This window comes from Rattus rattus, chromosome 8 (genome assembly GCF_011064425.1).
Source record: "Rattus rattus isolate New Zealand chromosome 8, Rrattus_CSIRO_v1, whole genome shotgun sequence".
NCBI lineage: Eukaryota > Metazoa > Chordata > Mammalia > Rodentia > Muridae > Rattus > Rattus rattus.
Genome location: NC_046161.1, coordinates 111,012,121 through 111,034,778, shown reverse-complemented (window position 1 = coordinate 111,034,778; position 22,658 = coordinate 111,012,121). Strand labels below are relative to the sequence as shown.

At 47.8% G+C, this 22,658-nt stretch overlaps 1 protein-coding gene across 2 annotated transcripts in view; it reads left to right on the top strand.

Moving 5' to 3' along the window:
• The window catches only part of Scn11a (sodium voltage-gated channel alpha subunit 11), a 72,212-nt gene that overhangs the window by 35,850 nt on the left and 13,704 nt on the right, over positions 1–22,658 (top strand). For both annotated transcript variants that reach the window (XM_032911129.1, XM_032911130.1), the window contains 11 exons: positions 731–969; positions 2,482–2,661; positions 3,868–4,224; positions 7,386–7,787; positions 9,158–9,271; positions 10,394–10,511; positions 10,893–11,047; positions 14,916–15,089; positions 18,769–18,870; positions 19,279–19,548; positions 21,130–21,183. In XM_032911129.1, coding sequence (XP_032767020.1) covers positions 731–969; positions 2,482–2,661; positions 3,868–4,224; positions 7,386–7,787; positions 9,158–9,271; positions 10,394–10,511; positions 10,893–11,047; positions 14,916–15,089; positions 18,769–18,870; positions 19,279–19,548; positions 21,130–21,183 — 2,165 coding nt within the window. The remainder of the gene's footprint in view (positions 1–730; positions 970–2,481; positions 2,662–3,867; positions 4,225–7,385; positions 7,788–9,157; positions 9,272–10,393; positions 10,512–10,892; positions 11,048–14,915; positions 15,090–18,768; positions 18,871–19,278; positions 19,549–21,129; positions 21,184–22,658) is intronic.

Genomic DNA, 22,658 nt, shown 5'->3' with positions numbered 1-22,658 from the left:
GAGGGAAGAAGAAGAAACCAGTTGCTGGTGTTCTCACTCTCTTCATTCAGTTCAAGGCTCCAGCCTGAGAAACGGTGCCTTCTATGTTAGAGTGGGTCTTGCCGCTTCCAGTAATCTAGGAATTCCCTCTCAGTCACGCCCAGACGTTCGTCCCCTGGTATTTTCAGATCCTGCCAAATTGATAATCCACACTAACCCTCACAGTCCCTGCAGTTGTCTCTGCCCATACCTGACCTTCTTTTCTTCTCCTCAGCCCTGGCATCGCTTGGCCAGGTTTAAAGCTGTCACCGTGGACTCTCTTAGAAAGCAGAGCTCATGCTCTGTCTCTCTCAGGGGTCCATAGCCAATCAGTGTTGGCCTCTGGACACCCCCCCCCCCGTTGCTCATGCTCACCTCTGTCTCTCTCAGGGGTCCATAGCCAATCAGCGTTGGCCTCTGGACACCCCCCCCCCCTTGCTCATGCTCACCTCTGTCTCTCTCAGGGGTCCATAGCCAATCAGCGTTGGCCTCTGGACCCCGTCTGATGTACTTGACGTTGCCACATGCTGGCTGTGTGCAGAGGTCATTTCCCCTGCACAGCGCTTGGCTGGTGATTCCTGGTTATTCCAATCAGTGCCCGCTCGATCAGCCAAGTATCACAAAAGACCCTGGGAAGGAGGGAAGAGGTAGGCAGAGAGCGCCGGGCTGGTTCAGAGCAAACACCTGATTGTTCCTCCGTTCCATTTTCCAGAACAAGAAAAATTCCAGGAGCCTTGTTTCCCATGTGGGAAAAATTTGGCCTCTAAGTACCTGGTGTGGGACTGTAGCCCTCAGTGGCTGTGCATAAAGAAGGTCCTGCGGACCATCATGACAGATCCCTTTACTGAGCTGGCCATCACCATCTGCATCATCATCAATACCGTTTTCTTAGCCGTGGAGCACCACAACATGGATGACAACTTAAAGACCATACTGAAAATAGGAAACTGGGTAATCTTGGGCTCTTGTAAAGCATAAAAGAATCTCGAGTCATTGCTCCTTTGAAGTGTAGGCGTTCCCGGTAGCCTCACCCAAACTGCAGCCTTGGCGTCCTTAAATGGGATCAAGGCAAGAGAGGAGTTTGGGTCTGAGTTCTGCAGGGTCACATCTCCAGCTTCCCTCGGGCCTTCTAAAGGTCTCTTTAGCCATGTAGGAGAAGGAAGAGTAGACAGTCCTAAAAGAAATGTTCTGGGTGTTAAAAAGGAAAAAACAATTGAGAAGCTGCTAAACTGGGGCTGGGTGTAGCTCAGTTGGTAATGTGTGTGAAGCCTTGGGTTCAATCCACAGCACCGTCACATACATTGGGTGTGGTGGTGCGTGTTTGGGATCCCCGCACTCAGCAGTTAGAGGCAGAAGGATCAGAAGTTCAAGGTTATCCTCACTCACATAGCAAGTCCAGTGCTAGCCTGGGCTACATGAGACCCTGTCTCACAACATCTGTCCCTCCAAGAAAAAACCATCTCCAGACACTCATGGTAATGACCTCCGTGGTTCTTCATTCTGGGAACACCGAGTGTCACAAAACAATGTAGATTTGGTATCTAGATAAGTTCTCAGAGAAGATGAGCCAAGCCCGGAAGATGTAAGTGGATGTCAGAGAGAGAGGAGAGAGAGAGAGAGAGAGAGAGAGAGAGAGAGAGAGAGAGAGAGAGAGAGGATGGAGTGACGTCCTGGATGTCACGGGTTCTTTCTGAACAGAGTGAGTCTCGGTCACACTGGGAAACCCCCAAGGTAAGGAGGAAGCCAAGCTTTGAACGCTTGCCCACTTTCTTTCATGGTTCCTGTCAGAGGCAGTTTTTTTTTTTTCCCCTCATGGGAAATTGAGTCTCTCATATGTCAGAAACAACCTACGGTTAGTCAGTGGATGCTTTACTTTAATTAGTAAATTTACTCTAATTTATTCTAATTAATGGATTAATGGGTTAATATCCAACCTTCTTCTAAAGTTCCACTTCTCTTAACTGAAAAAAACCCAAAACAAGCCAATCCATACATTTTAAATTTTAAAATAAGGAAACTCTCCAGCTTTATGTATTTTCTTGGGGAGGGGGGCTAGCGAGACCGAGCGGGAGGAATGGGGGAGGGAAGTGGGTGTGGGGGAGGGCAGCGGGAAGGAAAATGAACAAGAAGAGTATATGACATTATGTAGAGAAATGTTACCTAACACATTGCCTTGTATGATATCATAAGAAGTTAACAATAAAAGCAGTTTAAAGCAGAAATGTAGCTAGAGGCAGGATCTGGGTGTCGGGGGCACAGACCCCGCCCCTGCAGTCAGCAGACCTGCCATTTAGCGCCTCCTGGTGGATGCAGCTGTGGTAGTGCAGTGAGGCGTCTGGGCCTGTGTGTGCCCTGTGCCTGGACCTTAGGTTGGCCTTGGCCACCATGCACAGGAACCACTGTGGGTCCCTCAGACCGTCCTTCAGCAAAGCTAACTTCCTCTTGTCCTTTGTCCCATTGAAGGTTTTCACGGGAATTTTCATAGCAGAAATGTGTCTCAAGATCATCGCGCTCGACCCTTACCACTACTTCCGGCACGGCTGGAATGTTTTTGACAGCATCGTGGCCCTCCTGAGTCTCGCTGATGTGCTCTACAACACACTGTCTGATAACAATAGGTCTTTCTTGGCTTCCCTCAGAGTGGTAAGGCGCTTTCTTTCGTTTCGTTTTTACGTCTTAAACTTACTTTTAGCGTGCGCATGCGTGTGAGTGCATGTGTGTATGTGTGCAGTGTCACAGGACATCTTGTAGGAATTGATGCTCTCTCCGACCCTGTGGATCCTGGGGTTCCGACTAAGGTCAAGAAGTGCCTTTGTCCACTGAGCCATTTCACTTGTTCCATTCTTTCCCCCTCCTTTCCTTTCCTCCCCTCCCCTCCCTTTCCCTCCCCTCCTCTTCCTTTCCTATTCTTTTCCCTCCTTTCTCTCTTCTTTCTTTTTGAGACAGGGTATTGCTATGTAGCCCAGGCTGGCCTGGTTCTCCTTGTATAGTGCAGACTGGCTGTAATCCTATAGACCTACTTGCCTGTGTCTCCCAGTGCTGAGGTTATAGGCATGTGCCACCACATCTGGCCCTGGCCCCACTTTCTTATGTCACCGTGTAACCTAACACCCTGAATAGGAAAAAAAAATTGAATAGGTTCAACAATTATTTTGGACCAAATCTTAATTCGTCACATCTTAACTCTAGGACAAAATTTGTATTCATCCACCTCTCTAGATAGCCCAAGTTGGCCTCTATTTCCCAATCTCCCTCCCAAGGCCTGGGATTACAGATGTGGGCTGCCACCCCCAGCTAGTTTAGGTTGATTTCTTAAAAATGATTTTTAAAAGTTTTATGTGTGTGTCACATGCACAGGTGTGTGTATTGGCATGCATGTGTCGGTATGTTTTGTGTGTGTGTGTTTCCACAAATAAAAGGATAAATGCAATTTTAAAAAGATTTAAATAGGAGCTGGAGAAATGGCCTAGCAGTTAGGACTAGGTGCATTCCCAGCACCTACACGGTGGCTCGAAGCTGTCTGTAAATTCAGTACCAGGGGTCCCGACCCGCTCTTCTGGTCTCCTCCAATACTGCGCAGATGTTGTACTCTTGCAGGCAGATGACCAATATGCATAAAATTCAAAAATAAAAAAAAAGATTTAAATTAAAAAGTAGAACTTGAGACCGGAAGCTGGTGACTATGCCGCAGGTGGGCGTGGCAGGTTTTGAAAGTCCTAAGAGCTTGCGCAGGTAGGCGTGGCAGGTTAAGCGCTGGGGTTGAGGGTCACCATTTGCTTTCCACACTAGCTAGCTCGCTGCACGTGTGAGCGTAACTTTCCTTTGTCCCCCCCCCCCCCGTTTTCACAGCTGAGGGTCTTCAAGTTAGCCAAATCCTGGCCCACGTTAAACACTCTCATTAAGATCATCGGCCACTCTGTGGGCGCGCTCGGAAACCTGACTGTGGTCCTGACTATCGTGGTCTTCATCTTTTCTGTGGTGGGCATGCGGCTCTTTGGCACCAAGTTTAACAAGACTGCCTACGCCACCCAGGAGCGGCCCAGGCGGCGCTGGCACATGGATAATTTCTACCACTCCTTCCTGGTGGTGTTCCGCATCCTCTGTGGGGAATGGATCGAGAACATGTGGGGCTGCATGCAGGATATGGACGGCTCCCCGTTGTGCATCATTGTCTTTGTCCTGATCATGGTGATCGGGAAGCTTGTGGTGAGTTGCTGGGCTTTCTCATCCAGTGTGCTTTGATCTCATTCATACCCTACCGCACTCACATCTCTCTCTCTCTCTCTTTTTTAACCCATCAAATCCAGTTTGTGATCTTTATATACTCTTGGATCTGTGGTCTTCCATTGACGTGTGGCTAATTTACTAGGAGCAAAACTTTTAAAGGAAACTGACCCCCCCCCCCTTTATGGCAGCTAAGGAATTACAAATCTCCCCTTGTCTAGGGTGGGACTTCAGGCTGGGGTTTGGTCCCGCTGGGGTTTGCACTGGACGGTGTATGCCGTCGTAACTGCTGTGAGTTTGTGTGTGCAGCTGCCTGGCTGTGTCGGGAAGGCACGGGTTCCCTGTTGTCTTTGTCCACTGCTCCCGGGTCTTAAGTCTTTACTCAAAATGATCTGTGAGCCTCGGAGACAGCGTGTGGTGGGCACTTCCGTTTAGAGCTAAGCATTCCTCAGTCTCTTAACAACACTTCACTAGTGACCATTGTTATTCAAAGTATGAGACAATCAAATCTTAAAAATTCTCCTTTTTATGGGATTGGCTCACTGGTTAGGAGCACTGGCGGCTCCTCCAGGGGACCTGCGTTCAATTCCTAGCACCCACACGGCAGCTCACAGCCGACTGTAATTCCTGTTCCAGGGACCTGGCTCCCTCTTCTGGAGTCCTCGGATTCTAAGCAAGCACACCGTGGACAGTCATGTGCAGGCAAAAGACTCACACACGTAAAAATGAAACTGAAAAGAATATTATTTTGATTTTGACCAGAGGAAGGTATAGACATGAGACGAAAACTCTTTAGCACAGGAGACACGCGGTGTGATCTTCACCGGCTCTGCCCATTGGCCAGCCCGCCCCTGATGCTTGGTGATTGGCTAAGACTCCTGATCAGTGATTGGCTAAGACAGTCATCCTCAATCTTCCTAATGCTGCGTGCGACCCTTTTATACAGTTCCTCATATTGTAGTGGCCCCCAACTGTAAAATTATTTCATTGCTACTATAAATTTGCTATTGAGTAGTGATATAATCTGATATACGACCCTTGTGGGGGTTGAGACCCACACGTTGAGATCCGCCGGGCTAAGGCAAGGCCGTATGACTCGGTTTGGTGGATAAGATAGACAGAGGTATACACTAGGGGAACACAGGACAGCTTTTCATTCTTAAAAACATGCACAAGAGGCAAAGAGCTCGCATGGCAAAGTGTTCAATGTACAAAGACAGGGACCTAAATCCCATCCCAGAATGAATGGAAACAAAGAGCCTCTCGTGGTGGCCGGCACTTATGTGACAGTATGGTGGCAACATGAAGGCGGGTGATCCCTGAGGCTCGCTGGCTAGCCTAGGTGAGCTCCAGGCAGGGAGAGATGTTGGCTTGAACAAACAAAACAACAGGAACAAAATCTGAGGTTGACCTTGGGTTATACATGTCCCCCTATGGCACACACACACGGGGGGGGGGTGGAAACGGAGGGAGAAAGGAGTAAGGAACAAGCAGAAGGTCATGGGGCAGGCGTAAGTAACTGTCCACACGGATGGCTTTGTCCTATGTGCCTAATGAATGGTATCTGCAAGGCTGGTAAGCATCACAAGGGTCAGAAACCAGGGCATCACTAATGGGAGTTGGAAGAGAGCCCTGAGAAAGGATCCACTGACCACTGTGGTACTTGAGAAGGCCGCTTAAGATTCAGGAAGGGCTTAGATGTACAGAGTTTCTTCTTGAGCAAAGGTCCAGGGAGAGGAATTCTCCTGGAAAAGCTGAAGATCTATGACTAGAGCCAGTCATACCCTCAAACACTTCCCCACGAAGGGCAGCTCACAGCCACCTGTATACAGCTCCAGCTTCTGGTGCCTTCCGTGAGCACCTGGCTATATACACTGTATGCATACCAAGATAGACAGACAGACAGACACATACACACAGAGACATACATGTAGACACATACAGACATATAGACACACACAGACACACAGAGACACCTACACATAGACAGAGACACGCAGACACACAGACACACACAGACACACACACAGACACATACACAGACACTTACACAGACACACATAGACAGACACACACAGACACACACACAGACACATACACAGACACATATACAGACACACATAGACAGACACACACAGACACACATATAGGCACATAAGGACACACACAGACCCACATAGACACACACGGACACACATATAGACACACACAGACATACATAGACATAGACAAACACACAGACACACATATAGACACATAAAGACACACACACAGACACACACATAGACATATGTACAGACACTCACACAGGCACATACAGACATACACAGACACACAGAGGAGTAAAAAATAAAAACTAATGTTAAGTTAAAAATTAATTAGTATTCAAAGCATAATAAATTGTGACATTTATATATGTGACGTAGAGTTTTTTCTTATTCCTATGTGGTGTGTCACTTGAGTGTGTCCATATGTGTGTGGGCACCTGTATATGCAGGCACACGTGTACACCTGGGTGTGTGCATTGGAGGTGTGTAGAGGCTCTGAGATTATGTCTACTCTTCTGTCTTGTTCTTTGAGGTAGGATCTCTCAGTCAATCCCAGAGCTGGTCTGGCTAGCCAGCTTCCTCCAGAGATATCTTAACTCTAGCTCTGCGGCTGGCATCACAGGTGGGCTTCCATGCCCACTTGGCATTTCTGTGGGTCCTGGGGATTTGAACTTGAACTGCCAAGCCATATTCCTGAGCTCTTGCCCTCTCAGCCCAGTGGGACCCTTTCCTCTCTGTCACATGTGTTCATCATTACCGCTGCCCTTTAAAAAAAAACACCATGTCTTCTATCTTGTAGTCTTTCTATTTCATGACTGATACCTACACTCGCACCCACATACACACTCAATTAAAAAGCCTTAGAGGATCTGCTCACGAAAGAGAACACATGGTCTCAGTCTTCCCGAGTCTGGGTTCTGTGTCTCTTGTCTGTCTTCTTTCCCCGGGCTCCGTCTTGCTACCTCCTGTGTAGGAGAGCGTTGTTGGGAGAGAGCGAGACGTCTCATTTGATTGGGTTGAGCTTTGAGGGAAAGGTTGTTCTAGGGGTTCAAAGCACTCCTTCCTCTGCTAACCTTCCCTTACTACTCCCCTCAGGTGCTTAACCTCTTCATTGCCTTGCTGCTCAATTCCTTCAGCAACGAGGAGAAGGATGGAAGCCTGGAAGGAGAGACCAGGAAAACCAAAGTGCAGCTAGCCCTGGATCGGTTCCGCCGGGCCTTCTCCTTCATGCTGCACGCTCTTCAGAGTTTTTGTTGCAAGAGATGCAGGAGGAAAAACTCGCCAAAGCCAAAAGAGACAACAGAAAGCTTTGCTGGTGAGAATAAAGACTCAATCCTCCCGGATGTGAGGCCCTGGAAGGAGTATGATACAGACACGGCTTTGTACACCAGACAGGCCGGGGCTCCGCTGGCCCCACTCGCAGAGGTAGAGGACGATGTGGAATATTGTGGTGAAGGCGGTGCCCTACCCACCTCACAACATAGTGCTGGAGTTCAGGTATGGAAGGCCCACACATCACATTAGATGTGGTTGGAGCATATGGTCATCTCGGGAACTTGCTCAGGGACATGCATTTATAAAATGTATATGTTCTTAGACACACCAGGCTAACCCCAGGAGGGTTAATGAGTTCTGTGTTTGCAGCATGATAGGAGGTGTCAGAAAATCTCCCACGGAGTAACCCGCAGTTCGATATATCACTGGTTCTGATGTTGTCAAGTTGATACCCAGGAATAGCCGCTGCAGGCTGCTTTTAGACACCCTTGCAGATCACCACGCCAAACTTTCCGTTTTTTTACGAGGTGCTACCCTGGCTTTCCTTCATGCTTTTCACTTCCTCTGTGTCTTAGCTTCCTGTCCTGTTGCTGTGATGCAATGCTCTGACAAAAGCAACTAAAGGAAGAGGTTTATCTCAGCTCACAGCTCAGGGTACAGCCCACCATGGTGGCATAGAGGAGGCAGCAGAAGCTTTAAGCAGCTGCTCACATGACATCCACGGTCAGGAGGCAGAGAGTGATGCATGCTGCTGCTCAGCTCCCTTCTTCCACTTGCACAGTCCAGGATCCCAGCCAGGGGACGGTGCCGCCCACAGTGGGCCATCTTCCCATCTGCATTATCATTCCTGGATAATCCCCCAGAGGCATGCCCAGGGTCCACACTCCAGGTGATTCTAGATTCTACCAAGGTGACACCATGCTAAGTTGCTAAGAAACCCTCCATATTCAAAGGATAAAAACTGCTTTTCATCTTTCTGACTCTTTGTCTATTCACGGTAATTGCGAATTTTACTTTTTACTAAATTGTGGCGATGAATGCATGCATTTCAAAATATTTTAAATCTCCATGTTGCTACTGCGTAGTGGCTCAATGGGTGAAGCATTTGGATCCCCAGCACATGCATTAAAACAAAACAAAATGCTGCTAAGTGCCTGTGATTTGATCACAGGGACAAGAATCCCTACCACTTGCTGCCCAGTTGGTCTAGCCAATTGGTGAGCTCTGGGTTCAGCAAGAGACTCAAGTATGGTGGTAAAGCGATTCAGAAAGGCCTCAGGTCTCTACATGCAAACATGTATACACACACACACACACACACACGCACGCACACGCACACGCACATGCATACACACGCACATGCACACACAAACATGCACACATGCATACACTCACACGCACGCACACATCTCGGAGTTAACTGCAAAGGCTGAGTCTTACACCGGAACCATTTACTGTTGCGATTAAGGAACTTTGCAGTACATTCCTGTCCCTATTTGGTTCAGTAGTTTTCAGGAACAGATTAAACTCCCTTTACGTCAAGTGATCTGTCCAGAGTGATATTAACTCCACTCTGGGCTTCTGTGTGTCAGGCCGGTGACCTCCCTCCAGAGACCAAGCAGCTCACTAGCCCGGATGACCAAGGGGTTGAAATGGAAGTATTTTCTGAAGAAGATCCGCATTTAAGCATACAGAGTACTCGAAAGGTAATGGTCCTGGGGTATGGCTGGGAGGAGCATGCGACTCCTCCACACGGAGTCTCCAGATGAGGCTTGTGGAGCAATAGCAGAATGAATGGAGAAATGACCACCAGGGTAGAGCCTTAAACAAGCGTATGAGTCAGTGCCTTTTAGCTTTGCTACGTTAACATTTGGGGCAAGAGAACTGCCCACTGGGGTGAACTTTCTTGTGAACTTTAGGACGCCAATTGGTAACTTTTGGTCTCCATGTACTAGATATCAGGGACATCCTGGGGTTTGGGATTTAGTTCAGTGGTAGAGTGCTTGCCTAGCAAGCACAAGGTCCTGAGTTCAGTCCCCAGCTCTGAAAAAAAGAAAAAAGAAAAAAAAAAAGGAATATCCCACTAGCTATGATAATTAAAAAGGTCTCTAGTTCTGGAGAGATGGCCATTTGGTAGATTGCTTGCAGCAAGTATAAGGATCTGAGCTTGATCTCCAGAGACCACAAGAGAAAGCCAGGCATGGTAGTGGGGGCTTGTAATCCCAGCACTGGGGAGGCAGAAGTAGGAAGATCTCTGGGACTCACCTCACTAGTCAGCCAGACTGGCCCACTTGTTAATCTCCAGACCAATGAGAGAGACTGTTTCAAAAAAGCCATGATGGCCAGATCCTGAAGCATAACACCTAGGAATATATTGTGGCCTGACACACACACACACACACACACACACACACACACACATACACACACTTTTATTTTTTTAAAAAAATATGTCTCTAAGCATCGCTGGAATGTCTTCTACAGGGTTAAGTCAGCCAGACCACTGGCCTAACCTATTATTCTATAAGTTGGGATAGCTGAAAATCAGTTTCAGTAGAATAGCTTTCTTGTTATCTACCACTCTAACTGGCAGCCTACGAGAGCTATGATTTGTTGGAGGGGAGGGTTGAGCTAATGTTCACACATGTACCTGGCTGCTCCTTAGCCCAGGAGGTGAGATAATTCTCCCCTGAAGCAAGGTCGGTAGAGAACAGAAAGTCCCAACAAGAATGGTGTGTACTCATATCCGTATATCTCGAAGCCTCTGCCTGGTCATCGGCTTGGCCATCTCGGCAACTGACGTCTCTTTCCTCTGTCCTCACATGCAGAAGTCTGACTCGGTGAGCATGCTCTCGGAATGCAGCACAATTGACCTGAATGATATCTTTAGAAATTTACAGAAAACAGTTTCCCCCAAAAAGCAGCCAGATAGATGCTTTCCCAAGGGTAAGTGGTCATGGTTTTGCACATAGCCTTTGAATGGGGTTTGCGATCTCTGTACCTCTGTGGTTGGGGTGACTGCCTCATTTCCAACACCACTATCATGAGATAATTAGATTCTAGTAGAGGAAATTTCAAGAAACTCTTGGTTTAGGTATGCTCCATCCACACAGCCCCTTAAACAGAGTGGGTATCCAGAAAGCTCTTCTGGAGAGCTTACTGGGCCAACACGTCAGACACTGTGTGGTGTCCTTAGGGCATCCACTATCAGAGCAGATGGTGAGGAAAGGGACGAGGCATGAAGGCAAGGGGCGTGAAGAAGCATGAGAAGCCAGGTGGCTAACTAGATCCTCTCCAGACACTAATGCTACAAAGGTTTCCTTTCAGGCCTTAGTTGTCACTTTCTATGCCACAAAACAGACAAGAGAAAGTCCCCCTGGGTCCTGTGGTGGAACATTCGGAAAACCTGCTACCAAATCGTGAAGCACAGCTGGTTTGAGAGTTTCATAATCTTTGTCATCCTGCTGAGCAGTGGAGCGCTGGTAAGGATGCTTTTGGAGAAGAGACTGGGCAGCTGGGGGCGTTGTATCATGGTGGCCTGGTTGTGGGAAACGGGGCAGCTGGGGGCGCTGGATCATGGTGGGACGGGCTGTGGGAAGCGACTGGGCAGGTGGGGGCGCTGCGTCATGGTGGCGCTACTGTGGGAAGTGGCTGGGCAGCTGGGGGTGCTGCATCGTGGTGGTGCGTCTGTGGGAAACGGCTGGGCAGCTGGGGGCGCTCTATCATGGTGGCCTGGCTGTGGGAAGTGACTGGGCAACTGGGGCCCTGCGTCATGGTGGCGCGGGCTGTGGGAACTGGGCAGCTGGGGGCACTGCGTCATGGTGGTGCGTCTGTGGGAAACGGCTGGGCAGCTGGGGGCGCTGCATCATGGCGGAGTGGAGGTGTTCACTGCTACTTCCTTGTTGAGCAGGGTTTCACACAATGTCTAGACTAAGATTCGTACTCTGAAGATGCTTTCCCTGGTCAAGGGGCTACCCCAGACCAGTTGTAGAAAGTACTTTGGATGTCTAGCCCTTGAACTTGGCCTGCCCACCTGCTCTGCATTTCTGGAGGATTCCTAGATCCCTCCGCTCCATCCACATACTTCCTCCTTCGGACAGTTCCTCCCCTCACTTTCCCCGAAGATCATGGTGTTACTTTCTAAGATAAGATATTACAGGAAGGGGTACCAGGGACAGATCCAGATAAAACCAATGTCTCTGATACTTCCCATCACTTGTGGCCCCTTAAGGGACAAGGTGACGTTGTGTCCTGTTCATGATTATTCCTGGTCCAGGCAGGGGTGTAAATCCCACTGAGGCAGACAGGTAAGTCTGAGTCAGGGTCCCTGGTGCCTTTCTGCCCCCTCCTCACTCCTGCCAGCGACACTATTGCTCTCTCTCCAGCTTCCCAAGTCACTTACATCTTGTTCCCTTTCCTCATCTCCATCTCTTCAGTTTCCTGTCTCCCTCTTCTTCTGTCTTTGTATCCCCTGAAGGCTCAAACATGAAACTAAACTCTTGCTGTAGGTCATGCTAAGTGAACAGAAACTTTCCTGATTTGGAGTGACAGATCATTTCGAAATTGTAGCAAACAGAGATGCCACCCAGGTACCTTGTTCTTAAGTCCCATGTCTTCTGTCTAATGCTTTGTATCCATGTGACCTCTCAGGGAAAGAACAGGAGTATAGGTCATGCTCCCCACGGACTGGCATTAGCATAAATCCCAAGGCTCTACAAACAACACCAGAAATTGTTCCTCACACAAAAATGCAGGTTTTTCTAGAACCATCCTGGGAACTTCCCTGAAGGACTTTGGTTGTGAGTCTCCATGCTTGCGTGTCATGACTATCACGGTGGCATTTATTTTAGTTTTACAAATGGTGCCGAGTGGCAGGAAGGCTGTCAGAAGGTTACAGACAGATCTGTGGTGTCAGGGAAAGAAGACACAAGCAGAGAGACCTACCAGCAGTAGGAAGAGACCTCACTCCTTCTCTGAAAGACAGGTGTAGGCTGGGCAGCGCAGAATAGAACATGCCACGTAGAGAACTCCCAGAGAAAGATATGGTCCATTCCACTGTATATGAAAAGGAAAATAAGAAAAATCCCATCCATCACCAACACCTACAGATTAAGGTTCAACACCATTGGAAAACTTGTTCAAAACATCCAGTCTTGAGCACTTTCCAATCCACTGGATCAGTTACCAAGTTCCCAAGGTGATTTGTGGGTGTTAGACTCTGAGAAGGCTGGGTTTGGACAATTACATGGCAGTGGCAAGAGCCTCTTATTCAAACTTGGCCCTGGTATGACATGCAGGCCTTTGAAACTTCATTGTATCTCTCTGACCTGCTTAGCTAGTCTGTGGCTAAGCTTCCTGAAGAGAAAGTGAGCCTGTAATGCTGTCCAGATTTGCCTGTCCTCTGTAGACAGTTAATCTAGATAAGCAAGTCCCTGGCCTCCAGGAGCATGGAGTCCAGATGGGAAGACGGGTGCAGGGATCATTTGTAGACCACGATTGTAAGTGAAGGGCTCAGAGCAGGAGGGGCTGAAGGGTAGTGAGCAGGGATAAGAGCTCAGCCCAGCCTCCTAGGAACAGGATACTTTCCCATAGTGTGTCACCTCCTCCAAGCTCAAGAGAACTAGGAGGAGAGGAGACACAAGAGCTGTGTTTGCAACTCTTCACCTTGTTCTAACCAAAACCATGACATGAGCAACCCAGGAAGGGATATTTTAGCTCACAGTGCCAAACTTTGTGAGGAGCGGCTGTCTGCTACACAGCAGGAGTGTAGGGCTGCTGTTCACGACACCAGGGATCAGAAAGCAGAGAAGAGTGCTAAGAGGAAGTGGGACTGTCCTGTAAACTTGTGAGTTTAGGTTTATAAGAGTTACACTTCAAGTTCACCCAACCTCCCAAAGGTTCCAGAATGACTACTCCCCCAAAACCAGCTGGAGCAGCTGGGAACACAAGTGTTCAAATACAGAAGTCTGTGGGAGACATTTTACTATCAAACAACACAAGGATTATTTTCTATTTGATAGGTGGAAATGAGTTTGGTTGGATTCTTATATTTTTGGTTGTGAGCCTAGCCTTTAATGGCTGAGCCATCTCTCCAGCCCTGGTTGGATTCTTATGAATTCTTTTTTTTTTCTTTTCTTTTTTTCAGAGCTAGGGACTGAACCCAGGGCCTTGAGCTTGCTAGGCAAGCGCTCTACCACTAAGCTAAATCCCCAACCCCGGATTCTTATGAATTCTTATGAATTCTTTTTCCCTTAGGATGTGACCTTACCTTGTGCCTAAAATGGGACTGGTTTTCTTCGTACTTTCAGTATTTTCCTAAGTATCTCAGGCAGGGTTAGTTCCAAGGCCCCTTCTCTCTGTCATTTCTTTCATTCTTACTGTATGAAGGCTGAAATGATAGATCATACCCTAACTCTACAGGCTGTGCAGAATCACACTCACACACACTCACACATACAATCATGCACTCTTGTGCACACACACACACACACACACACAGTGACTGAGGGAGATGTTTGGATGTAGCATAGAAAAAGGTCAGCATCAGGTCTCATTTCCATAATCACACTTAATGGACGTTTGACAGTCAAAGAAATTTTCACCAAGAGCTTCTCGATTTCAGTGTGTCACAAAACAGTTACAGATTTATATTATCTATAGTGTGTGTGTGTGTGTGTGTTTTGTGTGGTATGTGTATGGTGTGTATGTGAATGTATAGTGTGAGTATATGTGTGATGTGTGTGTTTGTGTATATGTGTGGTACATGTATGTGTCATGTATGTGTGTTTATGTGTGAATGGTGTGTGTTTTCGGTAAGGCTTGGTAAGGTATGTATGTGTGTATGGATGTGTGTGTATGTTTGTTTGTCTATGTGTGAGTGGTGTATATGTATGTGGTGTGGCTTGCATGTGGTGTATGTGTGTGTATGTGTATGGGGGGTTTGTGTATGTGTGTTTGTATATGCAAGAGTGACATATATGTGGTATGGCTTGCATGCTGTATGTATGTGTGTATGTAGTATGGTATGTGTGTGATGTGTGCATGTATAGTGTGTATGTGTGGTGTGTGTGTTTGTGTATGTGTGTATGGTATGTGTATGTGTCATGTATGTTTGTTTATGTGTAAGTGGTGTGACTTGCAGATCACTGAGCCATCTCTCCAGCCCTTTCCATATCATTTAACAAGTGATCCGTTTTATTGGAAAAGACCTGCCTTAATCTGTTTATAGCAAAACCTTATCACTAGGACGCCGACTAGTTTCTAGCCATATAAAATAAAATATGAAAAGTTCTAAACCAAGGAGCTCTGCAAACATTCAGCCTGGCCTACGGTTATTCTCTGTTCTTTCAGATATTTGAAGACGTCAATCTCCCCAGCCGGCCCCAAGTTGAGAAATTACTAAGGTGTACTGATAATATTTTCACATTTATTTTCCTCCTGGAAATGATCCTGAAGTGGGTGGCCTTTGGATTCCGGAGGTATTTCACCAGTGCCTGGTGCTGGCTTGATTTCCTCATTGTGGTGGTAAGTTTACTGTCTCTGTGTCCTCTTCAGGTTGGGGCAGGGATCAGAGCAGGGCACTGTAAGGAAGATGCCTTTCCTGTCTTCCTGTGGGTGCCTCTCAAAATAATCCTAGCGCCCATTACAGTATGTACTGCTGACTGTTATCTGTCCATCCTTGCGGTCCAGCCCTCATGGGCCCTGCCTCTTATACTCATGTAAACACACTGACCAACTGTCTCCATAATGGCCTTCTCCACTTCTCTTTCGGGACCATGCTTGCGTCCAACCCAGAGGAACTTCGGGCATCTTCTATTTTTCCTTCTCCTTCCAACTTTTTTCCTTTTTCCATTTTCATATGTGTGTGGTGTACTGTGTGCATGCATGTTTTTTTTTTGTATGCGTACAAATGTGTGTGCTTGCTCTTCTATTATTTATTCAAACCCAGAGCTCACTGATGTGGCATGTTCTAGGCTCTCAATCAAACCCAGAGCTCACTGATGCAGCTACTCTGCATGCTCTAGGGGTCCCGTGCCTTCTGAGGCTAGAATTACAGGTGTGAGACCATGCCCACCCACATTTACATGAGTTCTGGGGATCCAAATTCTGGACATCATGCTTGCAGGGAAAGCACTTTAACTGCTGAGCAGCCTCCCCAGACCTCCCACCCCACCCAACTTTAAAGTTTTTATCTTTAAAGACTTCTCAAAGCAGACCAGTAGGCAGATCCTGACTTCAGTGGCATTGCCAACCTGGCCTCTGCCACATCACAGAGAAAGAACCCTGTAGCTCAGGTTAACAGTCTGCTTCGGGACATGGAGCAGACCAGTGGTGACCAGGGCTGTAGTGCTAAAGTTAACAATGGCAACAGTGGGCTACATTCTGAGGCTTTCTCTGTACCACCATTGGCTTTAGCTTTTCCTGAGGAGAAACAGCTAAGATCTGTCTACTCATCCCAGATGGGCATCAGTACTAAAGGACAATTTCCATGTCCAACTTGGTGAGACTGATGAGTCTGTTGGGCTTTCTCATGGACTGTGAGTGACTTGGAACATCTGTGTCATGGCAGAGTTCTGCCCCATCTAGGAGCCCTGCTATCAATCAACCTTCCACTTCTTATATACTCTAGCATCTCCCAAGATCCCCTGTGCTGGGAGGAGGAGGATCTCAGGTAAGGGATTCCCAGGTCTCCCTTCTTCCACTCTCTAGGGAGTGCCCATAGACATGGCTAGCACTGTATCAGTCTGCTCTAGTTTCCATGGCTACCAGGCACAAAGCCCAAGATGGCACCCTGTTATGTCTGGAGAGAAAACAAACAAACAAACAAACAAACAAACAAACAAACAAAAACAACTTCCAACAGCCACGTTTTCTGCCATTTCTGCCAAATGCCTTCTTTCTTCTACTTGCCATAGTCACTCTCTGTGGAAGGGACTTTTCTTTTCCTTGTATTCAAATGAAGAAAACAACCCAGAAAGGCTAGGAACTGCAGCAGAGCTGAGAGTCAGACCTAGCAAGCCTCCCTCCAGGGTGCAGGCTCTCACAGGTGCATCATAATACACCGTCATATGGATTCCACTTCTGTTTAAGCAGGCAGGGAAGGGGGTGGGGCGGTGCTTCAGTTGGCAGAGTGTCAGGTGTGCAAACGTGAAGACCTCAACCAAAAGGCCAGGCTATCACAGCGGGATAATCCTAGCTCTGAAGAGGTAGTGATTAGAGGCTCGCTAGCTTGTTGGTGAGCTCCTGAGCTGGGTTGGTGAGCTCTGGTTCAGTGATACTTTGTTTCAAAACCGAAAGTGGAGAGTGATTTGACTTTAGACCTTCCCACGCTCCCTTACAATGTACATACCCACAAAGACAAAAACCGCCCAAATGAAGATTATAAATTCAGCAGAGTCAAAATAGATAGTATGAACCTAGCAGCAATCCCTAAATATATCAAAGAGTGCTCTAAAGTCAGTGTCAAAAATTACCAGCAGCCCCAGGTGGTTTGTACAGGCACATTTTAGTAAGTTTTAATAAATCCGACATTAATCGAATTGTCATGAGGAGTAGAAGAGGGAAGCTGCAAACTGTCCAACCGAGAGCAAGCGTAACCCTTGTTTGTTTGTTTGTGAGGCAGGGTCTCCTGTAGCCTAGGCTGGTCTCAAACTGTGTATAACAGAGGATGACCTGGAACCCCAGTTCTCCTGCCTCACCTCTTGTCTGCTGGGACTGCAGACCCAACCCAATACCAGTACAGTCTCGCTGAGGAGGCAAACAGAACAAAACCCAAGAACAGAGATAAACAGCCAAAAATAAACATATAAGCCCGTGCCTATGCCTCTTGGAGGAGGCAGGCACCCTGTGGCGAGTCCCAGCATTGGTCTTGACACTGTACAGGCTGTGGTAAGGACCCCAGCTTCACAGCTCCTCAGTCCCATGCCTGAAACAGGGAAGGGATCCTTCGAACTTCTAGTCTCATTTGTGGCACAGTCTTACCACTGTGAGGAGACACTGCTACCCTGGCAGACTTTGTAAGAGAAAACATTTAACCCGGCCTTGCTACCAGTGTCAGAGGCTTGGTCTATTATTATTACAGTAGGAGCAGGAGCAGTAGCTGAGAACTACATCCCGATCCACAGGGGAGAATGCAAAACTGGGTCTGGCGTGGGTTTTGGAAACCTCAAAGCCCACCCCAGTGACACACTTCCTCCAACAAGGCCACAACTCCTAATCCTTTTGATCCTATCAAACAATCCCACTCTCTGGTGACTAAGCACTTAACTATATGAGCCTACGAGGGCCATTCTTATTAAAACCACCAAGATTACACACAAATCAATCAGGATGACATACAATGGGGGCCATCGAGATAGCCCCGCAGGTAAAGGTGCTTGCCACCTGATCAGTGACCCAAGTTCAATCCCCAGAGTCTGTATGGTGGAAGAAGAGAACCAATTCCTACAAGTTTCCTCTGACCTCTGAACTCCATACAATGCCCACCCTCCCACAATAAATAAATTGATAAATGGAAAAATAGTTTAAAAGAATCCAGATGGGGTTGGGGATTTGGCTCAGCGGTAGAGCGCTTGCCTAGCAACCGCAAGGCCCTGTGTTCGGTCCCCAGCTCCGAAAAAAAGAAAAGAAAAAAAAAAAGAATCCAGATGATGATTTTTTATAATGATTTTGGAGTAGAGAAACGCGAACCTGCAGCACAAAAAATATGTAAGTCCGACTCTCCTAAAACGTGGAACCTTTCTTCTCAGCGATGCTGGAATTATAAATAAAGACAAATCAGGCCCCAGGACATAGTGTTTGTTGAGTACCTGACAGATATTAATATCTATCTATAATATATAACATATGTAATACAAATCATGAGGAAATGACAGCCAAAAGTGAGGGTAAGCAAATGACACAGATGGAGCCTCACAGGAGAGGCCCGGGTTGCTGGAATGTGCAGATAATGACAGACTTATTTCATGAGCCAGCACAGAAGTGTATGTGACAGTGAGAGCACACCTCATTCAATTGAAAACCATTTTTTTTTCAAGGGATAGGTGTGTTGGGAAGAATGTCGGAAATCAAAAATCTCTAATTTCCGCCAACAATGTAACTGGGATAGCCGTTGTGGGGAAAGTTTTGCATTGTTTGATCACATTACAAATGTGCCAATTTGTACTAGACATGGCGTCCTCACCAGGCAGCCTCTCCCCTCCAGGTGTCTGTGCTCAGTCTCATGAATCTACCAAGCTTGAGGTCCTTCCGGACTCTGCGGGCCCTGAGACCTCTGCGGGCGCTGTCCCAGTTTGAAGGAATGAAGGTACACGCGCAGGTGGATGGGTGGGAACCCAGCTATCAGGACTGAAAGAAGCTAACTGCCCTCGGTCTTTCATCAAGACTTTCCTGGGGTCCTACCCAACCAGACCAGGGCCTGGACTGTGAGAAGTAAGGAAAAGACTGGTATGGGTTATCTCAAAACAGCCAAGGGCTCTGTCCTCCCTGAATCCAGGGAAAGACACGCCCCACGTACGTCTAGCGTCATTGTCACAGGGCACTTTGGAGGTCATCCTTGGTGGCCATATGACCGGAAAGCTGGGCCAGGAGAGAGAGGTTCAGAATAAAGACAGAAGGACTCTAGGGGCCCTGACCTGCATAGTGGGTCTCCCCTGGGAAGACAGAGGTTGAGTGGCCCTGTTTGTAACTCTTTCCTTTGTTTTGTCTCCCCAAGGTTGTCGTCTACGCCCTGATCAGCGCCATACCTGCCATTCTCAATGTCTTGCTGGTCTGCCTCATTTTCTGGCTCGTATTTTGTATCTTGGGAGTAAATTTATTTTCTGGGAAGTTTGGAAGGTGCATTAACGGGACAGACATAAATACGTATTTGGATTTTACCAAAGTTCCGAACCGAAGCCAATGTAACATTAATAATTACTCGTGGAAGGTCCCGCAGGTCAACTTTGACAACGTGGGGAATGCCTATCTCGCCCTGCTGCAAGTGGTAAGTTCTGTGGGTCTGTGTCTGCGTCCAGGAAGGAAGCCTGGAAGGGTGATCAGTCACTAAAAACATAGTCACTCCACCAAGTCTGGATCCCAGTCCTGCTCGCACGGTGGGGCGGGGCACAGTCTTTTCACCTGGAGTCTCTCACTTTTCTCATTTCTTTGACAAAAACACCTGGCGCAGTAGTTACTTTTCTGTTGCTGTGATAAAATACCAGACAAAAACAAAGTTTCTTTTAAAAGTCTTTCTTAGATTTTATTATAGCTTATAGCTCTAAAGGGAACACAGTCCATCACAGCGGGAGAGCATGGTGGGAGGATCAGGAACCTGGCTATCATATCTCCTCTATACACTACATACATCTATAGGCACCTTATAAATCCTCAACTCCCATCCCCAGTGACGCACTTCCTCCAGCAAGGTTCCACTTCCTAAAAGTTCTATAATCCTCCCCAACTGCACTGTCAAGTGGGACCCAGTGTTCAAACACGGGAGCTTATGGGGGCGGGAGCTTATGGGGGCGGGAGCTTATGGGGGCGGGAGCTTATGGGGGCGGGATCTTATGGGGGCGGGAGCTTATGGGGGCGGGGGCTTATGGGGGCGGGAGCTTATGGGGGCGGGAGCTTATGGGGGCGGGAGCTTATGGGGGGGCTTTGGGGGCAAGGGAGCTTATGGGGGCGGGAGCTTGCTTATGGGGGCGGGGAGCTTGCTTATGGGGGCAGGAAGCTTATGGGGCTGCATTTCTCATTCAAAGAACAGTACCTGACAAAGGCAATTTAAGGAAGGGCTGTTTTTGCACATGCTTTGAGGGATTGGGCCGCCATGGTGGTGAGAATTGTCTAGATGCGGAGGGCGGCAGGAGCGTGAGGAAGCTGGTCCTACTGGCTCTACAGTCGGGAGGGAAGTAGGCAGAAAGAGACAGATGCTGGTGCTTTTTCATTTTTTACTCACCAGCCTGTGGGACGGTGCCGCCCATGTTCAAGATGAGTCTACTGTCAATTAAATATCGTCAGAAACACCTTTACCACACGCCCTGATGTGTGTCTCCTAAGACTTCCAGAGCCAGTCCGTGGAAGCCACTTCAGTCTGACAGTGAAGATTAGCCGGCACTCATACGCCCCCTTCAGGGTTTTAAACGGTTTGCTTTGTTTTCTGTGGTACCTTGCTTGTTGTTCAGAGCACCTCCTAGACAGGAGAGCCTTTGGTGCAGGTCAGGGCATTGTCAGTATCTCTATCTCTCTCTCTCTTTTTTTTTTTTTTCCAAGCAACAGCAGCCAGCCAGGTGTTGGTCAGGCAGCACAAAAATCGTGTGCTATCTTGGCTCTTCCCAAGTAACCTTTTGTGTAGACGTTGAATTTGTTTTTAAATCATTAGTCTTGGGAGAATAAAGAAGACCGAGATTGGGCACAACACCCCTCCTCATGTCCAGGACTATTCTTCCCTGCCGACCTCTCTCTGGGGCAGGATGGAGGGTCACCTTACACCCACCCACCCACAGGGCTTGACAAGCTTTTGCGTGCAAGCCTCTCTTGATGAAAAAAATGTCTACATCTGTGTCCGAGGTTTCTACTTCTGTTTCAGGCAACCTATAAGGGCTGGCTGGAAATCATGAATGCAGCTGTCGATTCCAGAGAGGTGAGTTAATGTCTCACTGTGTTCTAGAATGTCATGCTCAAACCGGAGGTGCTATGAGTTTGTGGACGGCCCCCTAACTTCCTGTACGGCAGCTTCACTATCCCACACCCTTGTTTGTTCTTCTGAGGACAAAATTAGGGTGCAGAATGGCCTGATAAAGAGATCGATTACGTATCTTTTCCATGTCTGACACCCCAGTGTTCTGTAGAGTCCAGTATTTCCTCTGTGTTAGCAGGGAAGAGCGGAAAACCATTCATGTAGGAGATGGGACCAGAACAAGAACCCCATGTGTGCTAACTTGGCTTCTGTTGCTGTGATAAAACACTGGCCAAATTGACTTGGGGGATGGAGAGTGTTTTGTTTGTTTTTGTAAGCTAGCAGGTTACGGGCTATTGTTGAGGGAAAATGGGGTAGGAGCTCAAGGCAGGAACTAGGAAGCAAGAACTGAAGCAGAGACTCCAGCGGGGGAAAACCTGGATTACTTCCTCTAACTTCTTTAGGGTTGCTGAAATGAAATACCATGACCAAAGCAACCTGGGGAGGAAGTGGTTTGTCTGGCTTATATATCACGTTGTTGGGGGGAAGAAGCAAAGGCAGAAACATAAGCCAGGCAGGAGCCTGGAGACAGGAGCTGATGTGGAGGCCATCCATGGAGGGGTGCTGCTTACTGGCTTGCTCTTCATGGCTTGCTCCCCCTGCTTTCTACAGCACCCAGGATCACCAGGCCCCACCCACAATGGTTTGTGCCCTACAAGCTTGCCTACAGCCCTATCTTATAGAGGCAATTTCTTAATTGAAGCTTCTCTAGTGACTCTAGCTTGTGTCAAGTTGGCATAACTAGCATGCAGACGTCACCTGGCTTGCTTGGCCACCTTCCTTATACAATTTGGGTCCACCTCCCTAGGGATAGGTCCTCCTACACCCCACAGGCCAGACTCATAGATGTAATTTCCAGTTGAGATTCCCTCTTCCTGGGTGACATTAGTTTGTGTCAACTTGACAGAAACTAAGCATCATAGCAAGGTCCTCCAACTCGCCTATAGGTCATCTCCAAATGATGGACAGGAGGACATGATGGTCTGCATGTCTCAACTGGGCAAGCACTAAGAGAGTAGGAGTGACTGTAGAATTTCAGCGTATGAGAAAGTCAAAATCGAGTCTCAAAGTTGGAAGCACACTTAGCAGTCTAGCCCATTCCCTGCTCCTTGTCTGGTCCAGTGGAAGGATGAGGAGAGACTTATGCAGAGCAGGACAGTTGAGTCAAGAATGGAAACAATGGGGCTGGAGAGATGGCTCAGCGGTTAAGAGCACTGACTGCTCTTCCCGAGGTCCTGAGTTCAATTCCCAGCAACCACATGGTGGCTCACAACCATCTGTAATGAGGTTGGGTGTGTCTGAAGACAGCTACAATGTGCTTATATATATTAAGTAAATAAATAAATCTTAAAAAAAAAGAATGGAAACAATGGGTGGCA